This window comes from Aedes albopictus, chromosome 2, assembly GCF_035046485.1.
Source record: "Aedes albopictus strain Foshan chromosome 2, AalbF5, whole genome shotgun sequence".
NCBI lineage: Eukaryota > Metazoa > Arthropoda > Insecta > Diptera > Culicidae > Aedes > Aedes albopictus.
In genome coordinates this window covers 125,770,567-125,790,535 of record NC_085137.1, presented here as the reverse complement: position 1 = coordinate 125,790,535, position 19,969 = coordinate 125,770,567, and the positions used below count along the sequence as shown (strand labels likewise).

Genomic DNA, 19,969 nt, shown 5'->3' with positions numbered 1-19,969 from the left:
CTGTTCGTATCGTCGATCGCTATGAGGTTCTCACATATGAAAATTGTTTCCCTACCTCGGTAAGTGGGTTGCCGAGAATGCATTTTGTTGGATTCTCGTTAAATGAATTTACCGAGATAGCCCTAAATGTGCTCGATTAAAATTAAAATTGTAATACTCTATCACACGCTAAACCTGCCTGACGGTCATCGACCAAATCGTAGCTTCACAATTATTAAAAGAACCAATCCCACCTAGTCTCACACAATTTTTCGCGATTCGCTTCGTGCATATGTTTTTACTCACTAATATTATTTATAGTTGAATGTGTGCCGCGCTAAGGATACCTTAGTTAGTGTTGTTGTATCTGACTGGAGTTCTCGTCCAGTTATAGTCCGCTCGTCCTTCCCATCCGACCTAGGCAATGATGTCCGCTTTCTTTCGCATCTCTCCGAACAGGAACGAACAAATCCGGTCGACCAGATAGGCGAGCAGCATGTCCGCCACCAGGACACCAACCAGGATCTTCCGGAACTGTGGAGAATAAGGTGTGGGATACATGGATTAGTTAATACAAGATTTGTGAGCAAGATCGGGCTGCAAACTATCTAATCTAAAGGGTATGTAGTTGAACGGTAAAGGCTGGGTATGCTGCGCAATTCAGATCCCATTGTGATCCACTAGCCTCTGCCCAGCAACTCCTATCCCTACCTCCACGCGGTACCGGCCGAAAACTATGAGCAACCTTAGGGAAGATCGGGTAACCAACCCCGGTGGGAACTTTGGTCGTAGGCTGACAGGGAAGGGGGGGGGGGTTTGCTTCGGTAAGCCTCAGCGTCTGTTCTCCAGGAGGAGCGGCTCACAAAAGCGTCTGATCCCCATGTTAGGGGCGGCTGATCTACGTCCGAGTGCCAGGGAAGGACTCTAAGCTCAACTGTGCACTATGGATCTCCGGAAAGTAGGGGGTTGGTGTCAGGCCCTACGAGCCAGCCGTAAAAAACCATTGTAACGGAAAATCAGCAACAGAATAATACGAACCGAGACCAACGGCAACGACCCCAGCGAACAAAAAGGACTTGCGAATGGAAACTCGGTACGTGGAACCTCCGATCTCTCAACTTCATTGGGAGCACCCGCATACTCGCCGATCTACTGAAGGACCGCGGGTTCGGCATAGTAGCGCTGCAGGAGGTGTGTTGGACAGGATCCATGGTGCGAACGTTTAGAGGTAATCATACCATCTACCAGAGCTGCGGCAACACACGCGAGCTGGGAACAGCTTTCATCGTGATGGGTGATATGCAGAGGCGCGTGATCGGTTGGTGGCCGATCGACGAAAGAATGTGCAGGTTGAGGATCAAAGGCCGATTCTTCAACTTCAGCATAATAAACGTGCACAGCCCACACTCCGGAAGCACTGATGATGACAAGGACGCATTTTACGCGCAGCTCGAACGCGAGTACGATCGCTGCCCAAGCCACGACGTCAAGATCATCGTAGGTGATTTGAACACTCAGGTAGGCCAGGAGGAGGAATTCAGACCGACGATTGGTAAGTTCAGCGCCCACCAGCAGACGAACGAAAACGGCCTACGACTCATTGATTTCGCCGCCTCCAAAAATACGGCCATACGTAGCACCTTTTTTCCAACACAGCCTCCCTTATCTTTACACCTGGAGATCACCACAGCAGACGGAATCTCAAATCGACCTCGTTCTGATTGACGGACGGCACTTCTCCGACATTATCGACGTCAGGACCTATCGTGGCGCCAACATCGACTCCGACCACTATCTGGTGATGGTCAAACTGCGCCCAAACCTCTCCGTCATCAACAATGTACGGTACCGGCGACCGCCACGGTACAACCTAGAGCGACTGAAGCAATCGGATGTCGCCTCAGCATACGCGCAGAATCTCGAGGCAGCGTTGCCAGACGAGGGCGAGCTCGATGAAGCCCCTCTAGAGGACTGCTGGAGTCCAGTGAAAGCAGCCATCAACGATGCAGCCGAGAGCACCATCGGGTACGTGGAAAAGAATCGACGGAACGAATGGTTCGACGAAGAGTGCAGAACGGTTTTGGAGGAGAAGAATGCAGCGAGGGCGGTGATGCTGCAGCAAGGGACTCGACAGAACGTGGAACGGTGGAAAGTTATAAACAGAAGCGGAAACAGCAGACCCGCCTCTTTCGGGAGAAAAAGCGCCGCCTGGAAGAAGCGGAGTGTGAAGAAATGGAACTGCTGTGCCGTTCCCAAGAAACACGGAAGTTCTATCAGAAGCTCAAAGCATCCCGCAACGGCTTCGTGCCGCGAGCCGAAATATGCAGCCGAAGCAGCACTTCGATCAGCACCTGAACGGCGTGGAGAACGTAGGCACGGGAGCCCACGGCAACGGAAGAAACGACGACACCAGTGTAGCGGAGGACGGAAATGAACCAACTCCCACGCTGAGGGAAGTTAAGGATGCCATTCACCAGCTCAAAACCAACAAAGCAGCTGGTAAGGATGGTATCGCAGCTGAACTCATCAAGATGAGCTCAGAAAAGTTGGCCACCTGTCTGCATCGGCTGATAGTCCGGATCTGGGAAACCGAACAGCTACCGGAGGAGTGGAAGGAAGGGGTAATCTGCCCCATTCACAAGAAAGGCGACCATTTGGAATGTGAGAACTTCAGGGCGATCACTATTTTGAATGCTGCCCATAAAGTGCTATCCCAGATCATCTTCCGTCGTCTGTCACCTACAACAAATGAGTTCGTGGGAAGTTATCAAGCCGGCTTCATCGACGGCCGGTCGACAACGGACCAGATCTTCACCGTACAGCAAATCCTCCAGAAATGCCGTGAATACCAGGTCCCAACGCATCACCTGTTCATCGACTTCAAAGCGGCATACGACAGTATCGACCGCGCAGAGCTATGGAGAATCATGGACGAAAACGGCTTTCCTGGGAAGCTGACTAGACTGATTAAAGCAACGATGGACGGTGTGCAAAACTGCGTAAGGGTTTCGGGTGAACTATCTAGTTCATTCGAATCTCGCCGGGGACTGCGACAAGGTGATGGACTCTCATGCCTACTCTTCAACATCGCTCTGGAAGGTGTGATGCGACGAGCCGGGCTCAACAGCCGGGGAACGATTTTCACAAAATCCGGACAATTTGTGTGCTTTGCGGACGACATGGACATTATTGCCAGAACGTTTAGAACGGTGGCAGAGCTGTACACCCGCCTGAAACGCGAAGCAGCAAAGGTCGGACTGGTGGTGAATGCCTCAAAAACAAAGTACATGCTGGTAGGCGGAACCGAAAACGACCGGATCCGTCTGGGTAGTAATGTTACGATAGACGGGGATACTTTCGAGGTGGTGGAGGAATTCGTCTACCTCGGATCCTTAATGACGGCTTACAACAACGTGAGCCGTGAAATTCGGAGGCGCATCATCAGCGGAAGTCGGGCCTACTACGGGCTCCAGAAGAAACTGCGGTCGAAAAAGATTCACCCACGCACCAAATGCACCATGTACAAAACGCTAATAAGACCGGTAATCCTCTACGGGCACGAGACATGGACCATGCTCGAGGAGGACCTGCAAGCACTCGCAGTTTTCGAGCGACGCGTGCTAAGGACGATCTTCGGCGGTGTGCAGGAGAACGGTGTGTGGCGGAGAAGAATGAACCACGAGCTCGCTGCACTTTACGGCGAACCCAGCATCCAGAAGGTGGCCAAAGCCGGAAGGATACGGTGGGCAGGGCATGTTGCAAGAATTCCGGACAACAACCCTGCAAAGTTGGTGATTGCTAACCATCCGGTTGGTACAAGAAGGCGTGGGGCGCAGAGAGCACGATGGGCGAACCAGGGGAGCGTGATCTGGTGAGCGTTGGGCGTGACCGACGTTAGAGAGCTGCAGCTACAAATCGAGTATTATGGCGGCAAATTGTTGATTCAGTGTTATCATGAATTTGATGTTGAACTAAATAAATTAAATGATCCGTAGGTGACTCAAGCTTTTGTGAGCATTTTCTCAGGTTTCCCAACTTTATTCATATGGATTACTATGTTCAAAAAGTAAATGCTCACACTTTTAGTTTGGTTATATGTACCAACCTGAGTAAATGCTCAAGTAAAAGGTTTGACACATGCATTTTAGCAAAGTAAAAGCATTTGCTCACTTTATTCATATCACTTAATGTGTTCTGTGACCTAAAAATTTGAACGCATCTATATTTTTAATTAGGCTTCTACAATTCCACTGAAAGAATTCGATCATATCTCCGACTTACCAGGACAAATTAGCGATCGAAAGATATGAAAGATTCAAGAATCGGCCATCCTGAAGCCAGTTCCTTCAGAAGAGGTTTCACAAAGCGAAGGGCCATGTTAATCAAATTTCTTATAGCGGGGGAGACATTAAACGTATCGAAGATAGTATCCACTATCCCAGAAAGAGTTAATTTTTCAGAAGGGTCGACTGGATTCTGTCGACGTTCCTGTTGACTAGTTTCTTGGCTTTTTGGGCCAGAAACTGGGCAACTGGTGTGGCCCTACTTTTCGCAGTGCATGACCAATAGGTAAACGCAGTTCGTAGAAACCAATAGGTAAACGAAGGAGCCCAAGGGGGCGTGCACAAATTACGTCACGCTTTTTGGGGGGGAGGGAGGGTTTTGCAGAACGTGACGACCCATACAAAAAATGTTTAGGTCCTATACAAAAAGTGTGACATAGGGGGGAGGGGGTTGAAAAAGGTCGATTTTTGCGTGACATAATTTGTGTATCACCCCTAAAGCATAATTTCCCAAACTGTGGATCGCGACCCCCCTGGGGGGGGGGAGAGGATGGGGGGGTGGAGTGGTCGCCGGCCGTTATCCACGGGGTCGCTAGGGACAGTCGAATATTTTACTGCAACAGATAACAAATGAGATAATTTCTATGAAGGGTAACGAAAAGTACGTCTGCTGGCCGAAGGGGTCGCGCACCGGAAAGTTTGGGAACCTATGCCCTAAATTATTCTGGTTTTTTTTTTGAACCGTCGGGTTGTGCCTTATTCATTTGGACGGCATCAAGTACTGTAACCAGTGGGACAGCATGATTTTTAAACCCACCAGCTCCAGACAAGATGGCGGCACGAGTCTAATTGTCGTTAGTGACCACTCCATGGCACTCTATCTCTAGGCTGGGTAGATAAGTTTCGTACTCCCGCCTAAAAAGCTCATAGTTAACCCACCGACGAACCGACGTGACAGTGGTGTTTCAAAACTGTCCCCCCCCCCCCCCAAATTTAACGGTCGACAAGCAAAGCGAGCGAACGCTCCTGTCAAATCATCGCAGACGCGAACCTCTTCCTATATGAATACATGGGGGTTCGGAGTCAAGCTATCAAAACAACGCGAATCGTTATAGAGGAGGCGGTAGTGTTCGGCTATTTTTCATCATGGCGTCGGGGACAACAAATTTGAATTTATTTGTTCTAGCTGTCACGTCGGTTCGTCGGTGGTTAACCTTCACATTACCGACCCCCGACAACTCATTTTGAAAATGCTGGCATTTCGTCAATTTTCATCCGATTTTTTTTAAAGTCGCCCTTAAACGATCATAAATTGGTGCTAGTTTATTACACTCAAGTGGTCATGTAACATCCGGAACCATTCCGGAGATATTCCGGATTTTATTGGGGTTACGAGGTGGTGGAGGTTTCCTTTCTTGCCAAATGACTAAAAGTGGTTATTTCGTGTGTTATTGTGTTTGTGAGGCCCCGCGGAACCTGTTACAGGTGTTCCAAAGCGGCCATATCAGTTGCTTCATACTTCAGTCATTTTTTTCTGCCCCGTTCTCTTGAAATCATGAAGTTCGATACGTCGCACGGCATGTTTTGTTTGCAAACCAGAAATGTCCCCGATGTCACCCCGTGGAACCAATGCTAGATGTTCCGGGGTGGCCATATTAGTTGATACATACTTCAGAGTATCATTTCTGACTCAATCATTTGAAATCATGAAGTTTGATATGTCGCACGACATGTTTTGGATGAAAACCAAAAGTGTCCCCAATGAGGCCCCCGCGGGACCTGTCACAGTGATCCGGATGGGTCAACTTATTCAAATCTGATTATCGCAGATGTATTTTATTGTTCGCAATGAAAATTCCGCTGAAAATCGATGGTTCAAACACAATAACACACGAAATAATCATTTTTTGCCATTTCTGCACCCTCCCTGACCCCAGTACAATCCGGAATATCTCCGGAATGGTTCCGGATATTGCATGGCCACTTGGGTGTAATAAACTAGCACCAATTTATGATCGATTGAGGGCAACTTCAAAAAAGTTGGATGAAAATTGACGAAATGCCAGCATTTTGAAAATTAGATGTTGGGGGTCGTGTACGTGAAGGTTAACAATCCTGTTCGCCTGGTCGCGGTCGCTCACAACACACAATGCTACGTGTACGTATTTACACGCAAGCAGAAGCCACTATAATAGTGTTTTTTGCGATGCTAGTGTTTTCAACGTGGTCTGCATCTTTACTCAAGTAAGGAATGAAATCCTTACACAACTTCCTGAATGAAATTTGTTCTAGCCTGGATGTCTGTTCTCTGGGTTCTCTGTGACACTGCGTACGGCGACCTCCCAAAAGCCGCCGGAGGGAGGGTTCCTAGATTCGTGAGGTAGCAGCTAGCATCCACGGAGCTAAGAAAATCCATAGTTGAATTCCTAAAAAAAAAAGCCCTGCAGGAGTTCTTAGACGACTCTCGCCAGTAATCCATGGAAAAATGCCCGCATGCATCACCGGAGAGTTTCCGGGAGAAATCTCCTTATGAATTCTCTTTTTTTTTTTTTTTTTTTTTTCATAGTGATTACGGCGGTAGCACACTGTGCTTATGTTCTAACACCGCACCCTTTCCCTACGTTTGCTTCTATGAGCCTCTATTTTTGTTTCAACACACAGAAGTACGTAGGCATATCGTGGCCCAAGTCGACACTGTTTTGGCCTGCGTTGAACAAAAATAGTTTTAATAAAAGTTTCCCCTTTTTTCTTTTTGTCAATTGTTTTTTTTGTAGTATGGTCCATGTATTTAGTTAGGTTCTTGTCAATTTGTCAGTTATTCGAAGTAGATCTCCAATATGTAGTCAATAAGTCAATTAAGTCATTCTGATCTGTTCTATCATAGCAGCTTTAGTCTTTGCTTTATTGAAGTGTAGTTTTATTGGAAATATGCTGAATATCGTTATTAAAAAGAGACGTCTGGAACTGTGTCCTGCTAGTTGTTCCGTCATGCACAAATAATGCCTAGGAGATTAACGAAAACACGTGTGTTCGGTCAGATGTCCATTGCGTAGAAAGTCAAGAAAAATAGGTTTCTTTATTGTCAGTTGTTATGTAAGCCTCGCTTGAAGCAATTCCCGTGAGAACCCTGTCATCTGTACACCAACTAATCCGTATCTTCGTACACAGCTAAATACTATACTGCCAACCGGCGAAAAGCCTATGGGTAAATATTAAAAAAAAAAATGAATAATAATGCTGTCTAGCGCGTTGTTTTCTATCGGCCACTATTTTAGTCTAGTTCCCAACTGCAAGCTTTTTTCCAATCTTATCGTCAATTGTCTTCTAGATACCCCACGGAATTGATGAGTAGTGAGTTCAAAGCAGAGATCCCCCCCCCCCCTCACACTCCCAAATTGTGGTAGGCCCCCGCTAAACCTGCAAACCAGACCCACTCCCAGCCAAAAGCTCTAGCAGATGTGGACAAACCGGTGCTCAACGTGGCAACATCAAATATGTGGACTGTACAACAATAGTAGTTTTAATGAAATGAATACTAAGAATTTAGGCCGACACTCGAAGTGACGAACTTTACAGTGCTAGTTGAGTAAATACACGAAAGATGGGTAACAACAAATGTGCACAAACAGATGCATAACAATATGCATGCAAAAAAGGCCGCAACTATCCATGGTGAATTTAAAATAATGACAGCGTAAATATAATGGAACAGACTCACCGAATTTAGCTCCAAAATGCTCCCTAGACGATGGTATTGTTCACTCTTTGTAGCCACGCGTTGTAGAAAATGAACCTGAAATGACAAGAAGACAGTGTGCCGCCAAACTCCACAAAATGGCGGCCCGGAAATTTTAGTATTCTGTTTATAGCATTGTTGAGCATCATAGAGAGCATAATTTATATTCAGTTTTAAATATAGTTTCTTGTTACTATGCTATGAAATAGAGAGATTCAAAAGTTTTTTTTTCTACCTGCACCAGTGAACTTCTTGAGTGAACAGCATTCAACATCTAAAATTTAGATTCTAAATTGTTCATTCACTAATGCGATTTTCTTATCACCCTGCCCTGTCTTAATTAGAAGATATAAGTAATGCAGAGACATCCCATATGCACTCTTGCATTACATAATAAGGTTGGACCCTGCTGCAATCAATGTCGTTATGCTATCCACTCCTGAGTTTATAGTTGCTATAAAAATAATTTCGAAGAAGTGAAAAAGAATAGTACGAATCAACTTGTTAATAAAATGCTGCTACTATTACTATTACTACTACTCTTACTACTACTACTAACTACTACTACTAATACTACTATCAAAAGTGCAATGAGTGATCGTTGGCTTCCCAGTCTTGTTAGTAGTTAGAGGGTTAGTATAGACTGGTAATAAGCCCTGTCGGTCCCCCCAGCACTGCGCGTAATCAACTGTTGTTAGATCATGCGACAGCGATTAAGCGTATGCTGGAGGCATGACAAATCAAGCGTTTAAATTAAAGTCAATAAAGCAATGGTATGATTATTCAGATTCTATTTTAGTTTAATTTTGTAAAGAAATGCTTTAATTCAAAACCTAGTTACTTTCAAATACTATTCCATTTACTATTTCACTAATTTTCGTTACAATATTTAATTTAGCTAATCTATAATTATAAAAGACTAAAATTGAAATTATTTAAACACATTTTCACTATATGACGACGCTTGATAAGCCATCGTCAAACCCATCACTCTTGGACAGGGAAATCTCCTTATGAATTCTCGGAGAAAAATTCGGAGGAATTCCTGGAAAAACTCCTGAAGGAATATCCGAAGGTATTTCTGGAAGAATAACATAACGAATATTTGTAGGAATGCCAGGACGGGTTGCAGCAAGAATTCCCGGAGTAATCAAAGCAGGAAAACTGGAGGAATCCTAGTCTGAACTTTTAACGCTCGAGTGATCGCGCTGTTGTATTTTGTACAACACGTTGAAAAAAATATCGCTTTTTGTAGTCAGCATTAGCGTGGTGCTGACGGTGGTGGTCAACCGCGCGAGTTACGTGAGGTTAAAGAAATTATAGGAGAAATCCACAGAAATAATCTATTACAAAAATGCTTGAAGAAATTCTAGGAAAATTTGCAGTAGTCAGGAGGAATCCCAGAAAAAAAATACTGGAAGAATTAAAATTTTAATTGTTGGAAGCATTCCAGCAGCAGTTCCTGTAAGATTCCCAGGAGAAATCCCATCAGATATTCCTGTAAAAATTCTAACAAATAATTTCGGTGGAATGCAAAACCCGGAGAAATCTCATCGTAAAGTACTTGGTAAAACGGGGATACCACTCCAGAAGGAATTTATGGAGGATTTCAGCAAGTTTTCTAAAGCAAATCAAAACATAATACATAGGGTAGAAGCTTCAGTTTTGGCCAGTCCGGAGTTTTGGCCATAGTGCGGTATTGAGCCTGTTGCGATCCAAATCGGCGTAAATTAATTTTTTTACTAGTAGATCCTAATACCATATGATGATTACAGCTGTAAAAACCACACGTTTTGATTAAAAACTAGAAGAAAAAATATATTTCCTTAAAAAATCAGCTCCCATATATCTATTTTGGCCAGGGTGCTTCTAATTTGGCCACTCCCATAAGAAATACACGTGATTGGCCAAAATAGAAACCAAACTTAAAAATATGGCCAAAACTGCGGCAGTGCTTCTATTTTGGCCAGTGCCACTTTTAATACAAAAATCAAGTATTGGCTTGATTTCTGCATTTTTTCCTTGAAAATATAGATTGAAGCCTTTAATCTGACACATTGGTTGTTTTCATATGATTATTGGTTATTTTTATAAAAATGATTTCCCTTAGAGTGGCCAAAACCGGTGCCCGCACCCTATAACAACATAATAGCTTCATAACATGACACGAATGCCACAATAATGGTAAAGTGTCGTTAATAAATAGTAATAATAATAATAACAGTCATAACAGTTTCACCTTTACTGGGTTTCTAATTCACGTGGGGTGGGACTGATGTGCGAATGGAGGCAGTAGTTACGCCCTTATAACAATGTACGCGCAATACGATGAATTTAATACAAAGATACTCACATCCGATTCGAAGTCTATCACCTCGAAGGTGGTCAACAGATCCGGCACGATGCCCAACGCCAGGCACAGCACGATCGCACTGGACGTGAAGATGGCATACGACAGCAGCCGGTTCTCCCGCATACTCTCCATGAACGGATGACCCTTGTAGTTGACGGCCACCGTCGCAATCTGCATCGTCACGCTGATGATGTATACCGTGCTGTTCACGATGTTCGGTGTGAACTCCTCCTTCTCGTCCGGTGCCAGATCCAGATTGAGCTTCACCTTGCCTTCCCTAGGGGGTATCGAAAATCATAAGTTATACAATTGGATGGGGTGATGTTCAAGAAGAGGAGCGCGTACCTTGGCGGTGATCGTAGATTGGCCTCGTGCACCAGGTAGATCAGTGCCGTGAAATGAACCGCAAACTGCGCCAGGATCGTGGTCACAGAGTACAGGTTGAAAATGTTCGGCAGTGGTGCTTGCTTGGACAGGGCCTTAAGGGGTTTTGAGCGGGTGATGAACAGGAAGCATGCTGCCGTCAGGAGACCATGCAACGTCAGCTGAGTGTCGCTGTTCTTGACGCCGTCGATGTACAACACCGACTGGCAGTAGGCAGAAATCAGCGCGTTCAAAGCTAGGATCTTGAACATTTGCAACGTCGTTACCAGCGTGCAGCGACCCTGCTTGATGATGTGGCAGACTGCAAGGAATGCATTATTTGTATAATAATGATTTATGGAGCATCATAAACAAACTTACCGCAATTGATCGACGACGATCGGCTGGTGAACGGTGCCGCAATACTGGCATCGCCCAGCTTCACAACCTGCACCTGCTCGTCGTCCATCTCCTTCAGGACTTTTTGCAGTCGCTCCTGCGTGGAGCTCATATTTTCCCGATGCTTCATAATGGCCCGTTCCCTCGGAGTCAGCGCCTTACGTTGCTCATCGTGTTTGTCCTGTTTCGCCTTCTTTTCCGGTTCCCCATCAGCAGTGACAGCCCGCACACGCTTCTCGCCCCTTGTCGGAGGATGACTCAGTAGAGAAACTCCGACATTGGCATGCTTCAAGGCCCCGACGTCGTTGGTTCCGTCACCACACATCAGCGTATGGAATCCCAGCTGCTTCAAGGTGGTTATAACCACTTCCTTCTGTTTCGGGGCAAATCTGGCAAACACCGTCACGTACGGCATCAACTTCAGAAGGTAGGAATGTTTCTTGCTGTCCAGATATTGAAGCCCTTCTCCGGTAATGCAGAAATCGTGTTCCTTGTACAGATCCTTGACGGTTCGATTTTCGGCCAGAGGGATTCGGATTTCTCGGTTGATCGATTCCCAGTACCAGGCATCGTCGGAATCGTCTCTCGTCAGAACGACGATTGTCCGCTTGGTAAACCGAAGTTCCTTGGCTACGTGACACGCGGTCAGCGGGTTATCTCCGGTGATCATCATCACCTTGTGAGAAGCTTGAATGATTTCTTTGATTGCGTACTTTGAGTCCGGTTTCAGGGGGCAGGAAATGATTATAAACCCTGCGAATTCTAGATCTTTTTCGACGTCGGCTCGTTTCAGTTCCCGAACCGTATTACCATCAAGCGACCCGAAGGATTTATACCCCAGAGCTAGAACGCGAGCCCCACGACGAGAGTATTCCAAGTAGGTTTCCTCATAATTATCAGGAACCGATTTCAACATCTTCATCACCACTTCCGGAGCTCCCTTGACCGTTCCGATGTAGCACGTCTCATTGCTGAACGGAACAAGGTGTCCAGCCAGAACGGACATCCTCTTCAACGAGGAGGAAAAATGAAACCGTTGGTAGATTCGCAATGGCTTGAACTTTCCCCGTTTGGGAACCACCGAGTCGCCCTTGGTCAAATTCCAATCGATGGCCGTCAACGTTGCCTTCTCCAGCGGATCCCCTACCAGTCCATCATCTAGCTGGACCAACGAATGGCAAGATCCCAACACGTGTGCAGTAGGTTCGGGAATTTCGTTGATTGCAGTAATGCTGGTGTCTTTCTTCAGGCCGGCCACACCTTCTACCACCAAGTTGTCACTAGTTAGCGTTCCAGTCTTATCGAAGCAGCAGATTTGTACCTAACGAGAGGAAAAAGCGCATATTTATTTATTACTTTTATTTATTTTTGCATCCCTAATGTATTTTGTGCACCCAATTTTTGAGTTGTTTATTTGGCTGCATAAATAACCAAATAGTAATTTCAACCGCAAGCCGTCTTTCAGTGTACGCTGAGGGTTAAGAGAAAACAAAACGCACACAAGAAGCGTATGTTGATCGATGATCAAGTTATGCCATGGTAAATTTGAAAACATTGTTATGCTGGTTATTACCGCAAGCCGTCTTTCAGTGTAGACAAGGGTTTTACCAACTATTAGCTATACCGAGCCAAATAATGACACGGCATTTAAGAATATGGCCAAAACTGAAGCTGAGCTTTTATTTTGGCCAATGCCACTTTTATTGCAAAAATCAAGTATTAGCTTGATTTCTGCATTTTTCCTTCAAAATATAGATTGAAACCTTTCATTTAACAAGGGCTGAAAGTCTCTTAAATAAAGACAAATCAATCAATCAATCATTTAACACATCGGTAGTTATCATTGGATTATTGACTATTTTTCTAAAAATGATTTCCGTTAGACTGGCCAAAACCGGTGCCCGCACTCTATTCGTTTTGGAATTCCTGCTTTTAAGAATTCCTCCAGAAGTTTCTTTTGAGAATTATCCAAGAGTTCTTTCTGGAGTTCTGTGATCTGTGATTCCTCCTGGAAAACCTACTTTCTAGAAGTCCTGAAGAAATTCCTTCGGAAGTTACATTTATGGAAGCTCCACCTTCCCAATTCCTTCTGTGTTTCCTCAAGGGATTCTTTCAGACATTCCTCCCGAGAATGCCTTACAAAATTCCTTCAGTAATTTCTTTTAGGATTCCTTCAGAAATTCCTCGTGAGATTCCCCAAGGAGTTCTTCCTAAGATTCCTTCAGGAACAACTCGGCAAAGTTTCTCCAAATTGGTTGTAGAAAAACTTCTTATTGCATTGCGCTAAGTTAAAACATGAAAAAGTTAAAAAAAAAAATATTTCTATTTTTTGCAAGACCACCTTCATTGAAGGAGTCTCAAAATACAGTTAATTATTAGTAACGAGAAGACCTATGGAAACTCCTAGAGGAACCCTTACATGACTTTTAGAAGGGACCCTTTGAGGAATTCCTGAATGACCACAAGGAGGTATCCCTAAATCATGGACGAGAACGGCTTCTCCGGGAAGCTCACTAGACTGATGAAAGCGACGATGGACGGTGTAAAAAACTGCGAAAGGATTTCAGGCGATCCGTCTAATTCGTTCGAATCTCACCGGGGACTGTGACAAGGTGATGGACTCTCATGCCTGCTGTTCAATATCGCCCTGGAAGGTGTTATGCGACGAGCCGGGCTCAACACCCGGGGTAAGATTTTTACAAAATCCGGCCTATTTGTCTGTTTCGCGGATGACATGGACATTTTTTGCAAGACATTTGGACCCGTGGCAGTGCTGTACACCCAGCTGAAACGTGAAGCAACAAATGTGAACGCATCAAAAACGAAGTAGGTGCTGGCAGGTGGAACCGAGAACGACAGTGCAAGCAGTGTTACGATAGACGGAGACACTTTGGAGGTTGTAGAGGATTTCGTCGGATCCTTTTTAACGGCAGACAACAACGTTAGGACCATCTTTGGCGGTGTGCAGGAGAACGGTGTGTGGCGGCGAAGAATGAACCACGAGCTCGCTGCACTTTACGGCGAACCTAGCATCCGGAAGGTCGTAAAAGCTGGAAGGATACGATGAGCAGGACATGTTGTGAGAGTGCCGGAAAACAACCCTGCAAAGCTGGGGTTCGCAAAAGATCCGGATGGCACAAGAAGAACTCGAGGGCAGCCTGCAAGATTGGCGGACCAGATGGCAAGTGTGGGATGCAGCCGAGGATGGAGGACTGCAGCCACGAACCGAGTCTTGTGGCGAGGAATTGTTGAATAATTTAGATTTATTGTAATAAGAGCAACATTAACCTCGGCTACTATTCTAGCAACCCGCGCGCCGCTACCATTTTGACTTAACCACCCTTTTCCACACCGGTAGCAATCAAATTAGTCACCCTGATTCGTATCGGGAGGGCTGTCATTTTTAGCAGCGCAACTGTCCCGCTACTATATTTGGTCACCCACCCATAGCGCTAGTATTCTGCGAGCGCATCCAGCAGCGACCGGTAAAGTTTGCTGCAATGATGGAGGGCTGCCAAACGGGGTATAGAAGCGCACCGTTAAAGGTGCTCTAACTATGTAATACTGAATAAATGAAATTAAATAACTAAAGGATCTTCTGGAGGAAGCACTGCAGTGCACTGGAAGAACGCCTATAGAAATCTCTGAATAAACTCCAAAGGAACCCCTGGAGAAATCTCGGAAGAAACTTCTGGAGGAATTCTTGAAGGGACTGCTTAAGGAAACCCAAAATGAAATTCAAGAGGAATCTCTGAAGGAACTTTTAGAAGGGTTCCCGAAGAAACTCTTGGAAAAATCCTTGGAGGCAGGGATGGCATGCCCCTCAGTGTGTGTGCAAGTGTGCGCGGTTTTAATATGATTATGAGCTGCACTGTGCACATTTTCAGAGCGGAATGCCATCCCTGCTTGGAGGAATCTCTAAATGACTCTAAAGAGAGTCTGACAATATTCGGTCATGACGGAGCGTGACATAGTTGTTAACAAAGCAATTACTATCAGATTGGTTGATTTTGTTATTGTTTGAACCCTTAAAATCATGAAAATATGTCCACTCTGTTAAAAACAATGGCTAGCCTAAATTCACTTGGACCAGGTGAAATTTTAACAATATAGAAGTTTCCGTCATGACACATGCCCATTACAAAATTACATAATGAAGCGCGCGAATGCCCGTTTCATCTTGTGACGATGACAATGCTAACTTGTTCGCCGTTATGGGATGGCCTCGACCAATAACTACGCTGTCCTGGAGAAATCCTTGAGAATCTCAATCTGTAGGAATCGCATAAGGAATTCCTAGAGGAATCCTTTAATGAACTTCAGGAGAAAGCCCTGACGAAACTTCTGGATCTAGAGGAATCCCTGAATGAACTGCTGGAGGAATCACTGCACGCAAAAAAAATCCGTTCCGATATACGTGTAGTGCACTCCCAATCACGGCAACGTGAACAAACGGGAACTATGCATAGCAACGATAACAACAATAAGAAATGTACCCCGTGAACTAGATTTCACGTTTTCTAGAACGCCCATATTAACAGCTGGAACTAGTTCCAGTTCACGGTGTATATTTGCGTTTGTTTGTTCACGTTTATCAGAGCGGTTTTCTGAGCGTGTGGAGGATCTATTATAGAAATCCCTGAATGAACTCCAGTAGGAACCCCTGAAGTAAGTCCTGGAGAAATCCTGGAGGCATTGGAGAAAACCCTGAAGGAACTGCTGGAGGAACCACAACCCAACAAAAAATGATAGCTGAATAATAGCTTATTCAGCTAAAATTTCCAAAATCAAACTTAAGTACGGTTTATTCATCTGTTGTACAGTTATAATGCTTGTTAAGAAAATGAAGTTCAGGAGAAACTTCTGGAGGAATCTCTGAAGGGACTTCTAGAGGAATTCCCGAAAAAACTCTTGGTGAAATCTCTAAAGAAATTCCTGATGGAGTCCCTAAAGAAGTTTCTGAAGGAATTGTGGAGAAATCCTTAAGGAAATTTGTTTTTTTTTGTAGGAATCTCCTAAGGAACTTCTAGACGAATCCCTGAATAAACTTCAGGAGAAAGCCCTGACGAAACTTCTAGAGGAATCTCTGAAAGAACTCCTGGGTAATCACTGGAAGAAATCCCTTAATGAACTTCAGTAGGAAGCTCTAAAGTAAGTCCTGGAGAAATCTTTTAAGAATTTCTGGAAGAATCCTTAAAGGAACTCCTGGAGAAATCTATGGAGGATCTTCTAGAAGAATTCCCGAAGAAACACTTGGAAAAAACCCTGGAGGAATTCTTAAAGGAACTTCTGAAGGAATCCCAGAAAGTATTCCTGGAGAACTCTTTAAAGAAAATTCTGGATAAATCTCCGAAAAAACTTCAAGAGGTATCTTTGAATGAAGTTCGAAAAAAAGCCCTGACGAAACTTCTAGAGGAATCGCAGAATTTTTCCGTGTTAACTTTCTTAACCCTTTCCTTCCCAGGACTTTGAACGACTATACTGCCCCCATTGGCACAACAGTCCCATGTGAATAGGAAACCCAGCAAACATGGGACTGTTATGCGAATAGGGGCAGTATATCTATGCCAAAAAAGCATTTCCGAAAATGTGGTAGAACAAAAGTTATTGCAAATTGGCTAAATTTTTCGAAATCAATGTAAAAAAAAATTCGATTGTAAATCAATAGGTTTTTGATTGTTTATCAATAGTTCAACTATTGAAACAAGTAGGTAGTCGTTGGGTTAACCTTATGAGGTTATAATCATATTCTAAAAATAATTGCATCATATTCATCTTATTCCGTTTGTCCGGAGTTCGTCGAAAATCGATGGTGCTCTAGAACAACCATGGGAAGTAGAGGGGTTAAAAATCTGCACAATGGTAGTAAATTTTAGCATCAACCCCTTCGGTGTATTTGTCTCACAATCGGGTCATCTCTGTAGTGTCTTGAGACCCTCAACAAGTCTGATTAGGAATCCAAAGAAACTTTGTCAAACATTTCTCTTGTTGCGAAATTAAGGGAAATTCAGTGAATTCTAGGGAGGCGAAATTTGAGCGTTTTTTCGTTAATAAACACTATCCATCCGTGATGATACCAGTGAACATATCCGGCTGTCGTGACAGCTCGCCAAAGTAGCTCAAACCTCTACCCTCGTGCCTCGTGTGCATTTTTGAAAACCAGCACGCAATTCTTGAGGCTATCATCCTTGTACACATTTGTTGTCATTATCGTGAAGTGAGGAAACGATGCTCAGAGCTCGAGCTTCCTGCCAAATCTTTGAATTCCAAGCAGATTAATCTATGAACACAAACTTCAATCTTCCGGAGACACTTCCTCATGGCATGGATAACATCTGAGCACATCACTCATAATGGTTTTGGAGATATTAACATTTTTGGCGATTGTCGGATCTCACCACGCTAGATTTTCAACGTGTTTGTGCAAGATTTTTTTCCTTATCTTGTCTTCAATCTGAAATAAATGTTCACTCGTTGCAAGAAAATCGATGATTTCACCATTAATAGAGGACTAGTTTATGCTCAGACTACTGTAAAAGAATAATGATTATGATCATTTTTAGAGCGTCACAATAAATTTTACTTTGCGTCCAGATTCTAACTGGACAATGTTTTACATGTCGATGAAAGTATCTCTGAGATACTATCTCATTTGATCATCGGACGGATCCCGATGACGATGAGTTTCCGTCAAACTCGGTTGGAAATTGAGAAAATAGAACCAAATGAACATTAAAATTTGCATGGATGCACATGCCTGGGACGAAATGTTTATCACTTCATACGGTATGAATGATGCGCCATAGTTCATCTTAGCAATGCTTACCTTTCCAGCGAACGGTATCCGGAATGGTTCCGTGCAGAACACATACAGCTTCGAAAGCTGTAGCAGCGAGGTGTTCACAGCCAGCGACAGCTCGATCGGTAGATCCGGTGGGATGATCGATGTCAGAATAAGCGTACACTCCAGGAACAGCTTGTACCGATTCCGTTCCGGATCCTCGGAGCCCTTGATCCACACATAGACCGCAGCAGCCACCGCGAACACCAACAGGAACAGAATAAATGCAAACGTTTCCAGATTGTTCTCGGTTACCCGTTTCACGCCGAACAAGATCGTCCGAAGTAGCTTGCCCTGCGAGGTGTTGAACCCGGTTCGGAGAACATACCCGATACAGCCACTGTCCGGTGCCCGCATGGCACCCTTGCTCGGAGAGGAATGTTGTACCACCTTGGTGCCGCCGAAAAGCACATACAACTTGCCGTCCGCTTCGATGTCCAGTTCTTTTTTGTGCTCGTCGGTGTTTTCCAGCGATTCCTTCATTTGGGGAACGGATTCACCTGAAAATGAGAGGTAAAAAAGGAATTTGTAAGACGTGTCATTGGAAAATCATTGCAAACCTACCCGTCAGCATGCTTTCGTCCACGATGCAGGTTCCCCGAATCAACAGCAGATCGCAAGGAACCAGATTCTCATCCTGAGATCGCGTAATCGATACCAAATCTCCGGGCACCAGCAGATTGGACTTGATCGGACGCCACTTCCGGTTCCGGAACACGTTAATCATGTACGGTTTGTTTCCCATCTTGCGGATTTCGGACATGTTCCGCAGCTGCTGCTGGACCAGGATGCACTCAAACGAAATCAGCATCCCCAGCGTGAACAGCGAATAGTACATATACTCGTCCAGGCACCACAGCAACACCGAAAAGATCTGGAACACAAAGAACGGAGCCGTGGCCCGTTCGATGAACAGCTCGAAGAATTCCGGAACAACCATCTCCATGTTGTTGTTGCCGTAGGTTCGCTCCGCCAGTTGGACATCGGAATCTTCCTGGTGCCCCTTGGATTCAAAGTATTCTTCGTACGTTTTGTGAATGGGGAATTCAACGCTGCGGAACTGTTTCCGGTTCGAATCCCACACGTATTTGGTCTTTTGGAAAATAAACCAATAGACCGATCCATCGTCGCTTACGGCCGTATCAGTTTCGTTCGCTTTGGCGCAGTGTAGCTTGACCAGTTCGGATGAACCGTTGTTCTCCGTGGGGACCACTTTCACTACTTTTGCTTTGTCCGGGCTTTTTGCCTGTAAAGAGAAGAAAGTGGGAATTTCAATAGGATTCTTAATCGATGTCTCCAAAGAGAGTTTAAAAAAAAATCCTTATAGGTAACTGTTGAAGGATGACAATTTGTTATTTTAGTTCTTGTTCTTACCTTCCGGCAGTTGAGGAACACCTGCACATGCACGCTCCAGAAGCAACAGAGGCACACCAGAATCTGCACGAATCCGATGCCGGCCAGGGTCAGCAATCCCGCCTCCCAGTAGTCCTCCACTCCGTAAACGCACACCCACAGATAGCCCCAGAGGGCGTACACCATCATAAAGGGCAGGGTGCTTCCGCTCAGCAGGACGTGGCTCGGTACGTGCAGCGTAACATATTGCACCAGCTCGTCCAGCGAACCGTTCCTCCGGCGCTTCCCCCCGTCCTCGGTCATCATTCGATTTTTATCCTTCCCCTCCCCCGACAGCGCAACACGACGACCCCCCACCGCAGCACAACCCGCAACAGTGACGACAGCAAACTCGATCGATTTCCACCGCAGATTTTCAATGAATGGACACCGCTTTCCGACGATGGCCAAACCGCACGCACTGAACGACACTAGAACCGGCACATTTCGGGGCTAGATTCCGGGCAATTTTCCGCACTGAATGGAGTGAAAATTTCCTGCTGGGCCCGATTTTTCTTCCTGTAACCGGGCGAAAACGATCCGATGATGATGGAGCTGCGAAAATCACTTGACAGGTGGATCAGTTTGCTTTTCTTGCTTTTTTCTCCCCCTTTGAGTGACGT

General features: G+C 45.0%; 1 protein-coding gene across 1 annotated transcript; it reads right to left on the bottom strand.

Moving 5' to 3' along the window:
- Positions 1-274: 274 nt before the first annotated feature.
- On the bottom strand, positions 275-19,944 carry LOC109417750 (endoplasmic reticulum transmembrane helix translocase). The gene is made up of 7 exons (XM_019691878.3): positions 19,329-19,944; positions 18,519-19,200; positions 17,940-18,454; positions 11,096-12,434; positions 10,697-11,036; positions 10,352-10,628; positions 275-513 (listed from the first exon to the last, which is right to left on the bottom strand). The coding sequence occupies exons 1-7, from the start codon at positions 19,611-19,613 to the stop codon at positions 397-399; spliced, it is 3,555 nt and encodes a 1,184-aa protein (XP_019547423.3). The 5' UTR covers positions 19,614-19,944; the 3' UTR covers positions 275-396.
- Positions 19,945-19,969: the final 25 nt, after the last annotated feature.